This window comes from Schistocerca nitens, chromosome 1 (genome assembly GCF_023898315.1).
Source record: "Schistocerca nitens isolate TAMUIC-IGC-003100 chromosome 1, iqSchNite1.1, whole genome shotgun sequence".
Lineage (NCBI taxonomy): Eukaryota > Metazoa > Arthropoda > Insecta > Orthoptera > Acrididae > Schistocerca > Schistocerca nitens.
Window position 1 is genome coordinate 1,122,343,151 of NC_064614.1, and position 12,092 is coordinate 1,122,355,242.

A 12,092-nucleotide genomic window follows, 5' to 3' on the forward strand; every position below is an offset into this window, starting at 1 on the left:
GTTGTTTCCACTCGTTTCGTTATATGTTATGTGAGTCCAAGAAATTTTATTTGTAAGATAACTGAGCAAAAAATTTATGTGGAAAAAATGTAACATACACGATGCCATAGGGGTGACCCCAAAAAAGAAAAATAATGACAATGTGAACATATCTTCGGGAACGACGGACTCATCGACACAAGTGCTGGAAACTGGAATCAAGATGGACTAATACTTACTGCTTGACTCAGGATCATCATCTGCAATTATTAATCTGCCACAATATGGAATGATATATGAAAATGGACGATATGAGAGCACATGTGTATGATGTGGAGATGTTAGGCTTCCTGTATTCTGGCTGATGTGATCTCAGCTCTGGTTCTTGCAGGCCGAATGAATATTTCAACAGTGTAGGATGTCCAATACCACTGGTAGATTTAATATTTTATATCAGGATTTAGAAGTGATAGGGGAAATAGAAGAAACATTGTCACAATAAAGTTACGCTGCACTGAAAGAAGCTCTCACACATCATTACATGTTATAATCAGAGCTGCAATTAAAAAAAAACTTTTGGAGATTAAAATGTGTCAAACAAAACTCTGTCACTAGCACTCAAAGCTCTGCGTACATTAGCAGGCCATGAGTATCTGTCTGAACAATCTTTGTGTACTTTATGGCTTTGTAAACTTCCAACCAACATCCACAGTCATTGCAGCACAGACAGACTTGCCATTGCAAAGAACCCAGACACGATTGTAAACAACTTAAGTGAAGTTCCAGCAAGTGCGAGAATCAACAACAGCCAATGCGGAGACCCCAGAATGTGCCTAGTTTTGGAAGTGGACATCACTGCCCCCAGAACACTCATGAATACTTCACACCAGCAACAAGCATCGACTGGGGCCACCATGGAGTAGCTAACATCACAAGTGGCAAAATTCAATGTGCAAGTACAAACAGCAGCTACAAAGTCGCTGTTGGGAAGAAACTGAAAAATTTCATCGTACAGAACTCGCTGGAACAATATTGCTGGTAGCATAGATGCTTCAGCAATTGTGCCCATCAGTGCTCTCAGCCCAGCAACTATCCAAACTTCAGTGATGGGCATCAAAGAGAGCTAACATCGTACAGCAACAGCGCAAGTGCCCAGACCACAGTGTGATAAGAAGATGTGTGAATGTCACGTTATGTGCTGTCAACCAGTCACAGCAATTGTTCATGTAGGATCAGTCATCAGGATGAAGAGTTTCTTAGTGACACAACTTCAAAGTAGGATCTATCCAAGAATGACTGGTCACACACTGACAGCAACAATGCAACATGTGCTTACTACAGTCAACAACTCTAGAATCTCTACCTAGCATTACACCTGAATCCCAACTTCCAGCTACCATGGACTTTTGTGGTTTCAGACGTGCCTGATCACATAACGGGAGAAGACATTTTACATAACTATTGACTTACACCCTACATGGTCAGTAGCCAGTTGTTTCCAGTATCCACAGGAAAGATTTCATCTACAACATCTTCCACGCCCAGCCAAGTACAGTACGACACGCCAGAGACTTTCTGCACGAAGATATCCAGCACCTCTACTGCGTCATTTGAGCCGCAGTATGTTGATCCACACAAAGTTGTCCAGCACCTTACCGTGTCATGGGAGCTGGAATATTTTGATCCAATTTCATACCACAACATGGGACACACATGTGTCTGTGTGTCATGCAAGTGAACTCCATGAATATTAGCAATTTGTGTACTGTAGGCAATGTCATAGCATTATCTGAGGAGCCATATTTTGATTCCCTGATTCAAGGCTTTTGAGCACTCACCATCCCACCTGTGCCACCAAGAAATGCTCACAAAACAGTCAACACCACGTCCACAAGCCACATGAAGAACCCTTCACATTCCACCCACAGTGTCTGCTTCCATAAATCCTACTTGTAGTGCAAATAGAGTTTGACTGACTACTGAAAGCAGGTATTGTGACCAGATCAGATAATCTATGGGCCTCCTCAGTCCATGGAGTTCATAAGAAAGATAATTCGTGGCGAGTATGTGGAGACCATAGGGTGTTCAATGCCAACACAATTCCAGTGCTAGAATACCCAACTTGACTGATTTTAACAGTACCATTAGCAATGCCAAAACATTCAGTGTAATAGACGGTATCAAGCTTTCCCAAATTCCCATGACTCCATCTGAAAAAAGCAGCAGCGATCACACCATTTGGCTTATTCAAGTGCAATTTTATGACATTTGGCCTCAGAAATGCTACCCAAACTTGCCAACATCTAATGCATAAGATACTTCCAAATGTATACCACTTGTATTTTGTTATATGAATGACATTCTAGTATTTTCTACTTCTGTAGCATATTGCACAGATGTGAACAGCTTTTCTGATACCCACAGGCATATGGTATAAATATTAAAGAATCAAAATGTGTGTCGCAGAAATGTTAGATTAAATTCCTGGGATATTTGGTCTCTGTTGCAGTGTTGTCACTATTGCCTGTGTCGGTCAAAGCAGTACAAAAATGCCCCTTCCCACAACTTACAAGAGGCTTCACAGATCCCTAAGCATGCTGAACTATTACCAACATCAGTTGCCTAAACTTCCTGCCATCAAAGAGCCACTTACAGCATTACTCACCAGCAGAAATACTACAGGATCAGTAAAATACAGTGGACTTTAGACGCTGAAGCAGCTTTCCATGACCTAAAGAAACATCTATCATAGGTACCGCTGCTGGGACACACAAGACTGAGCACCCCTTTACTGCTTGTGGTAGATGCAAGCCAGACAGCAGTGGGTGCAGCTCTGTAACAAAAAGTTGATGGAAAATGGCAGTTTCAAGCTTTTATGTATAATAATCTGACTCAAAAGCAGCAAAAATGGAGTGCTATTTATCACAAGTTACTTGCTATGTAGTTAGCTATCAAGCATTTCCACACATCTATTGAAGGGAGACACTTTGCAATTTCTGCAGACCATTGGCTACTAGCAGCTATGTTTCAGTAAGATACAGATCTTAGTTCACAATAGCAGTGCAGCCAGGTCAAGTATATTGCACAGTTCTCAACTGATGTGTGTCACATAGCAGGAGTGGACAGTTTGGTTGCAGGTTGCCTATTTCAGAACTGTGCCAGTTGAAACTCCATTCACTGGGCAAAGTTAATGTCAAAGGAATAAGAAAATCTTCTCTTGTGCCATCTTATACAGGAACAGCAAACAGCATTGCATCTCAGATGTGTTTCTATCCCAAATGTGCCAGACTATATTTGGTGTGATGTAGTGAAAGGAAAGCAGTGACCCTACATAATCTAACACTTCCAAGAATATGACCCACAGCCAAGTTAGTTTCTACCACAGTCAAGTGGTCCAGACTACTAAAACACTGTCACACATTGGAACAGGCACATCTTCATGCATATTGCTCACTTCCCAATGCTGTGTCAGCAAGATTTTTTCACATGCATGGGGATATCATAGAGTCACTACCATACTCCATGGGAGAAAGTCATTCGCTCATGATCATTGATCATTTTATCAGGTGCTGAGAAGTCATTGTAATCAAAGACATATCTGCTGAGTCAGTCATAACGGCACTAGTGCATGCAAAGTTGTCCAGGTTTAGCTTTCAGCAAGATATTACCGTGGGAGTAGACTGAAAGCCATCTTCTCTATGAACTTTTACTACTGTGTGGATGCAACCACCTTCACACTACAAGCTACCATCCAGCCATCAATGAAGTGGCACAACAGTTTCACTGCAAGCTCAAAACTGCCATAATGTGCAATTCATCATATTGGTTCTAAGCACTGCTGTCATTTTTCACAGCATGGAACATAATTTTGCACACTACAGTTTTCTGCACTGTAGTGTAGTAATAGACATACACACATCAGTCTCTCCTGGCATCCTTCTGTTATAGTTAAACAATATAGTCTTCAGTATAATATATGTATACAATTGTGCCCATGCTTCCTTTCTTCTATAATTTACTTCCTGACACTTAATATTAGCCAATAATTGAGGATTATCTCTCCACTTATTACGGTTTCAGTTTCCAGCCCTGTGATGCACTTCACACTTGGCTTTTGCTGATAGCTTCTCTGCTACTGACCTCACTACAGCTGTTTTGAGATTAGTTCCCAAACTTCCCATCCATAGTGCCATTTGTCATTGGAATCCTCTTACTTTATTTATCATCAGTGTTTATATATGTATTGCTAATTATACTGCTTAATGCACACTTACATTTTCGTTTATGCCTTATGACAACTGCAATTGTGTAAGGTTTTGTTTTATTATTTTATCAAACTTTTACCCCACCCTGAGACCAACTTCAAGTATTGCGTGTCATTAGCCGATTAGCACAACTTTGGTCATGATGTTTGCACTTGTTGTTTGGCTTTCTTATACCATTTTTGTGCTGGCGCTAGGTACCACATACAAGCATCTATGGATCCATTATTGTATTACATGTTGTTCTTGTATTTTTTTAGGACCACAGCAATTTGCTACATGCATCTTATTTTTGACACTCACAAATAATGTGATAGTTATAAGTGTGTACCATTTTTATCTTTAAATTTTTTAAATTTTCCCTCTTAAATTTTTTTATTCTCACTTAATTTCTACTATTTGTGGCAGACTTTTTTTGTACAGCCTTCTGAAGGCGGTCACTAGGTATCGAAACTGGTAAAGGGAATAAAATGTCTTTTGTGTAACTGGTTGCCACTTATTTCAATAAATACAAATACAGTTGCTGAAGATGGATAAAAACTATATATTGATTTTTATGTTGTTCACATCTCCCATACAATGGTAACATGTCCTTCAAATTAAGATTAACACCATATCTGTGAATTAGTTCATTTGAAATGGGGTACCTGGCATAAAAATTATAATCTTTCAAAATAAATAATCAAACAAGTAAACCCTCCATCAATGTGGGACACACAGCACCAGAAAAGGACAGAAGCCTGTGTTTATTTTGTCCTCTAAGTCAATCCACAAGATGCGTTCAGGTGTAGCTGGGAGCAAACTATCAACAAAAAGCAGGCATCTGAGTCTATGCCCATTAGGCAGTTTTAATCTGCCACACATACCAAATTTTTCACTGTATATAATACAATTAAAAGCAATATCAAGTGAATTAATTTCTTTTTTGTTTATTATTTTTTAGTTAGTTAATGTGCTTAACCCAGACTCACTAGTATAGAGAAAGCTATGAAATCAGCCCCCACATTTTCAGAGAGAATGAATAATAGTGTTCAGTTGAGGTGAAGTATCATGTTCTGAATTATGATGATCCTGTTTTAAGTGAAGAATTTGTGAGACCATTACAAAATCTTCCAAAACAATGATTACTGTCACACCATGGCTACCTAATATGTTGCTGACAAAATATGCATGGCAGTTATTTACACATGCTAGTTTGATAGGTGAAACAGTCAGTCTCGTCTACTAAACTGAAAACTAATATTAAAGTAAGCTGCTAGTCTCCGCCTCAGAATGGGATCATCACTTCCTTATTGTCTTTGCTAGTCCAGATCTCGACAACATGCATTAAAAAGACAAATGCTATGAATTTATTGAGACCAAAATTATTTTTCAGCTCCTAAAACAAAATAAGGTTCACTTTTTATAATGAATATACCAAATGATAAATTTTATCCCTATTAGAATGGGATTAACAATTTTCACAAACAGTATTGTATCTGGAAGAAATTTATTTTATTTACTTTGTAATATTTTCTCATTCCAGGCATGCCATGCTACTGAACCAGGATACATTAATATACATATCATACCTCATTCTCATGATGATGTTGGGTGGCTAAAAACAGTTGATCAGTACTATTATGGACGTAAGTTGCTTGTTATGTGTCAGAAACAATTTGCTGATACAATTACACACTTACCAGAACAAGTACTTTTATGTTTTAAATAATAAGCTATGCACACAAAAAACTGAAGGAACTGTGGTTATATTATAATGCCTCCAGGCAAACTGTAGTCATGTACTACATGCTGATGTTTTTCATAGTTAATACAATAACAATGGGATGAATAAAGGCAAGCAGTTACTACATAGTGGAGGCATTGAGCAGCAGACAGATCAAGAAGTTGACCACTGTACTATTGCACTTGCACCTTCCTTCATACACACATACAGGGACTTGAAGGTATGTTTAGTGTAGTAACAGGACAACAACTATCAAAGACTGAAGCTGTATAGGAGATTCATGGGCCTGAATGAGAAGGTAGCTATACAGTCCCCACTTCTGAATATCAAAGAAGCTGGTTTTGGGGGGTGAGGATCCATTTAGAGGGGGTTGTAAAGTAGGAGTCGTTATCAGTCATATTGTTCTGAGTGGCATACCCTGCCTCCTGTTTGTCAATCACAGGTGACACACTTTGGCAATAGCCTTTCACACAACTGATTTATGGCGCGTGTTATACTTATAACACAGAAAACACCATTTACTTTCACTACGTAATATTTTATTGGCACACGATAAATCAAAACACAAAGAAATAGATTTCGACAATCACGGTAACAGTCATGACGAATGTCTCACACCAACTAGTCAACAACCAAAGTAAGTAAAAACGAAGTACAAAAAAGCAAAGATATTAATATTTTCTGGCAGTTCTGCCACAGATTCATTAGTTGGAGATCATGACTGGATAAATAGCTGTGCAGCAGCTATAGACAACTTGATATAGAGCATGGCATGATGACTTCCACAAAGGGTGGAACTTAGAAAGTTGAGCTACAATGCTCATTTTCTTGTGTAAATAATCATTAACTACTCTTTGACTTTGCTATATGGTGAATGATTGTCTCTACTCATTCCATTGTTTACTTTTGTCATAACAACTTCTTGGTTGAATAATAATGATTTAAATTTTTCAGTCAAGCAGAATGTGCAGCTAGCTAAAGTGAAGGATATAATTGACACAGCATTGGATGAACTTGAAAAGAATTCTGACAGAAGGTAAAATAGAAAAAAATAGTCATACATATCATTTAAAAGAAATGACATGTCAGAATGAAGGATATGAAGTTAATATTAAAAGGAAATGTTCATTAAATTGAAACTACATGTACCTGAAGGCATCTAAACTGTACTTAAAACTGAGAAATATATAATTAATTCAAAATTCTCTTCCACATAAGCAATTTTATTTAAGATGGTAAGGTATGATACATCTCAGTATCCCATTTGTGTCACAACAATCAATGTGAATTTTATTTGTTTTGATATAACAGTGACTAAATGTCTTATAAAAAACTGAAAAATCAACAGTGGGAGTTTAGGAAATCATTTTGGATGTTAATTGTTACCAAACTTACAAATGTTAGGATATGAGATTCATATTATAACTATACCCTTTTCTGCTTGGGATTTTCACTAGATTTAGTCAACAAGTAAACATATAATTAAGAATTGTTGGGAGATAACTCAACCAGCCACAAATATTTTTAAGAAGCTTTATTTTTTTACAATGATCAGTTTTGGGTCCATTATACCCATCTTCAGATAGCTGCACATGTTTCAGTAAAGTATCAGAATTGTCAGCAGCATGTTGTGTTCTCCTGTACTACATAAGAAAATGTAAGTTGTTAGCACCACATGCTGTAAGTTGTTAGCACCACTAGCAGTATGCCTGACTCGACCAACATAAAAAACATATGCTAGTATGCAGACAACTGAAAACATAGAAATTGTGTGAGTTATGTGTGCTTACATAACCTTTTTGATCAGAGACTTCACTGTTTTGTGGTCCAGGTAGTGCACCACATGCAGTTCTGTCACTCTAAACACTGTGACAGTATCCATGTGGAATCATTGCCCCAAAAACCCTGCCTTAAAACACTGAGAAAAGTTTGTTTCTTACATTGTGGAGTATGTAACCACTGCACATTGCAATTTTGGCTATGTCCTTCTGGTTCCTTCTAAAGTGGAGAAAACTGTTGTACAGCATGGTGTGGATGGTGAAAAGATGAGGATTCCTCTTCCACCTTCAACTGAGTTGTGCTTTCAGGGAGGCACACTGGCACATTCCTATTTTTCTTCTTTACTTCACACTAAGTAGAGTCTCATATCATATCCTATAAAATACCTATCCTATAAAATACCTATAAAATGTAAAATGCACCATTTCCTTTTCAGTCTCACTGCCATCTTCACTGTATGCAATAGGGATCTGGCTTGCTTTAATTGAGAATGTTGTCAATAATTTTGGATTCAAATCCATTATATTTAGCAATTATTTTTATTGTATTAAGGTCCTCATCATAGTTTTGGGACACGGGGCTAGAAAGTAGATGGTGGATGCCGCATTTTTGTTGACTGTTGGATGTTGAGAGAGAGAGGTGGAGTGAAGAGTCTTCCCAGTAGATTTTAAATTTATGGCTGCTTTTTTGCTATCTATTCATGTCTAGGAAATTAATGGTGCAACATCCTAACTCATTTCTGACCTTTATATTAGTATGCTACTGGTTCATATTTTCCAAGAACTTCCAGAGTTGTCTAATGGAACCTTTCCACATACAGAGAATATCATCAACATATTTGTAATAATGTTTTGACAGTGGGGTTCACTCTTAAGAAAATCAGTTTCCCATTTCCCACAAATACTTGTGCTAGCAAGTGGGATGAGGGTGAGCCCACTGCTAGACCATATGCCTGGTTATAACAGCTCCCTTGAAAACAAAAATAATTTTGATTTAAGCAACATTCTGCCATACTAACTATGCTCTTCTGTTTATCTGGATTAATGTTGTGCAAATACAATGATTGTGACACAGTATCTATAGAATGTTTCACAGGAGTGTTTGATAACAACCTGTGTACATCAAAAGAGACTAATTTTCCATTTGTTGGAATCTTAACGTCAGTCATATTGTTTACCACCTAATAAAATAGAAAGAAATCAAAGATATATTTTTGAAAATTTATAATTATTTCAAAATTGGACCAAAGTAGCCCAAGTTTCTTTGTGCAGTTTAATATAAAAACTATTTTAAGACAGGATAATACCTTTGGGCTATGTTACCCCTTTACAATTTATTGTGTTACTGTATAGGACTGTAGTCAACCAACATTTATTTAAGGCATGCAAGCCACCCCACCACAGCAAGTAGAAGCTCTCAACTGTTGTACAGAATCAAAACTGTTCTAAAAAGTTTATTAGAATAGGTGCTAGGTAGGATTGAATACGTTTTCAAAGCCGGGGCAAAGTTACCCCTGCAGGAGCAAAGTTGCCCCATTTTATGGTATTTTTGTAGAGTTCATTGTCATTTGTAGTGATTTTCATTTGATGTCATATGTAGAACTGAAGGAAATTGGCTGGCATTTTAAGATTATAGCCAGTTCTCAGAGTTGAGGGAAAAAGTCAAACTCCAACTAAAGCATTCAAAACCTATCAGTTACAAATAATAGTAAACTGCTACCCTCAGATATATCACATTTCCAAATGCCAAATTTTGTGACCATTGTTACATCATGAAAAATCACAGATTTCACTTTACTTTTTACTTTATTGTTTATGCAAAATTTTCCTGTCATAATAAGTTAGTGATGAAAATGTTAGCATGGTGGGTGCCGTGACAGCTGATTGTAGACAACAAGCATATTCTACTTTAAACATTAAAGCTACCTTTCTACCAGCTTACTTAAGATCCAAATGACTTTAGGTTCTCTTGGTAGATTCTTGAGTCAATCTCATGCAGAAAGAGATCAAGAAATTCAAACACATCTTTCTTAAATTTTCATTCATGATGCAAATCTTCATGAATAGTTATTTTTGCTGTGGGATTCAATCTCACTGATATTTCTATGACTTTGATGTATTTGGGTCTTTCAGACTTAGTTTCGTAGAATAATCTTTCGCTTTCTCTAACAACATATCATACACTACCACATTCCTAAAAAATTTCCAGAGCTTTTTTTACTATGTCTACAAAACGTTTCACTCCAGCTGTTGTGTGTTGGAATATGGCAGACTGTATATGCCCAGAAAAAGTAATTTACTTTGAGCATCTCCAGGTTGACACAAAGAGTAGGCCTAAACCTCTGACCAGCCATGTCCATTGTTCGATCTGCCATAAGTCTGTAAAACAGAGAATTTATTATCTGCTGCACAGTGTATCACGTGAGTCATAATTTCCAATATTTTGCGTCGTATGATTGCACCCTTCACGTAATGCAGTGTTTCATCCAGATCTTCAGTTCTAGCACCTCATTCTTCCTCTTACTGAGAAGTGTCATGAAGTTCCAAATGTTCATTTCATGACCTCTCAGTGTGCTTCCTGTTTGACACAGGAGCCTTAGCAAACTGGTTGTTACCAGTAAAGCAGTTCTAGGTTTCTTCACATGTTCAGTGTGGTGCAGTTTGACTGATCTTCACATTGCTGAATAACTGAACAGATTTTTTATAGAAAAGACTCTTCACATGTATTTTGAACTTTTTGGTAGTTTTTTTCCAGTTATAGATAACTTATTTTTTTAAAAAGTGGCATTTGTTTCTGTGGTCTTCTCTGGCTCATTGCATGGATAAATGTAATGCAGTCACAGCAGAAATTTCCATCCCAGGAATCTATGATTGCACAGGACAGAATGTAGTTGGAGTTTTAAGATGTTTAACTTTGTTTGAGAAATAGTAATTTCAAGAATGCAACAGTTTGATTCAGTTATATTAATATTGTATTTGTTGAAATAAAGCATAATTTTTATTGCTGTCTCTGCCTCTGCAGATCATGTAGATCTCTAAGTGTATTTGCAATTGGTGGGGGGGGGGGGGGAGGAGGAAGGGGGGGAAGGGCAGGAATACCAAGAGCTTTCATCCTTGACTGCCCCCTCCCCAGCCTGCAGGATGATATACCATTGGTGAAAGATCCCAACAGGTAGTTAAATGTTGGGGCAAAACATGAGTGCACAAGCATAAAGCAACCCTCTCAAGCTGCAGCAATCTGATAACAGCACACACTGTGCACAAGCATAAAGCAACCCTCTCAAGCTGCAGCAATCTGATAACAGAACACACTGTAGACATGTAGAGAACCTAGGATCACAAGTAGTCTGTCAAACCCAGTGGTGCAAACTAAGGGTGTGGCTCTTTATTATGTCTTAGGAATCAGAATTCCACTGAACAGACTATTTTTACTACCCTTTTACTGAACTGTATATTATCAGTGCCAATCAAAAGACCTTGTTTCAAGGATGGATGCTTCACATTTTGTCACCTCAATTAAGGCCTTGTTGTGGCTGTTTACCAACAGTGAACATCATTGTCTGCAGCTAATGAGCAGGCACATCATGAGAGCCTCCCACAGCTGCAGTAACACTGTTCAGCACAACACCTAGGAGTGTCAGTATCCATTTAATTGTGGAGTAATATGAAAAACAGCTGTGTACTGTACATTAAGTGAGGTTTTTGGTATCTGCTGTGCTTTATAAAAATGCTCTGTTTACAATGGTTTTAATTGAACTTAAATTATATATCTGCGATAGTGTAAGGGTGTGAATTGTTTATATGGGAATTATAAGTAACATTTCCCTTTCTAAAGTTAAATGTTTATTTTGAATTTCAGATTCATTTATGTTGAAACAGCTTTTCTTTGGAAGTGGTGGCTAGAAAATGATGAAGACAGGCGACAGTTAATGAGGGACCTTATTAACTCAGGTCAGCTGGAAATCATTGGAGGTGCCTGGAGTATGAATGATGAGGCAGCCACTAATTACCAGTCTATAATTGATCAGTTTACATTTGCCCTCAGGCAAGTTAAATAGATATTACTCACTTTCATTTGCCTTCCTTCCTTATTATCTTCATTATCTGTCTTTTGTCAGAAGTGACCTGTTGCAAAGGTGCAATGTTGAATTAAATATTAGTAAAATAAGACATAGATAGAAATGTATACAGAATTAATGAAATAATTTGTAGGGTTTTGTGCCAATAACTTAGTTTGTACCAGTAATAATAAAAGATAAAACATTACTGTTGTATTTTCCTGTACCTACATATTTAAATTCACAGATTTCTAAGTATGTTAACACCAACATTATCACTACAGTTTAC

The 12,092-nt window shown here is 37.3% G+C and overlaps 1 protein-coding gene across 1 annotated transcript in view; it reads left to right on the forward strand.

The window, feature by feature from the left end:
- LOC126199206 (lysosomal alpha-mannosidase-like) overlaps nucleotides 1-12,092 on the forward strand; it is a 125,282-nt gene that overhangs the window by 33,431 nt on the left and 79,759 nt on the right. Inside the window, exons 2-4 of the mRNA XM_049935988.1 lie at nucleotides 5,767-5,869; nucleotides 6,922-7,003; nucleotides 11,605-11,794. Of these exons, the coding sequence (XP_049791945.1) occupies nucleotides 5,767-5,869; nucleotides 6,922-7,003; nucleotides 11,605-11,794 (375 nt within the window). The remainder of the gene's footprint in view (nucleotides 1-5,766; nucleotides 5,870-6,921; nucleotides 7,004-11,604; nucleotides 11,795-12,092) is intronic.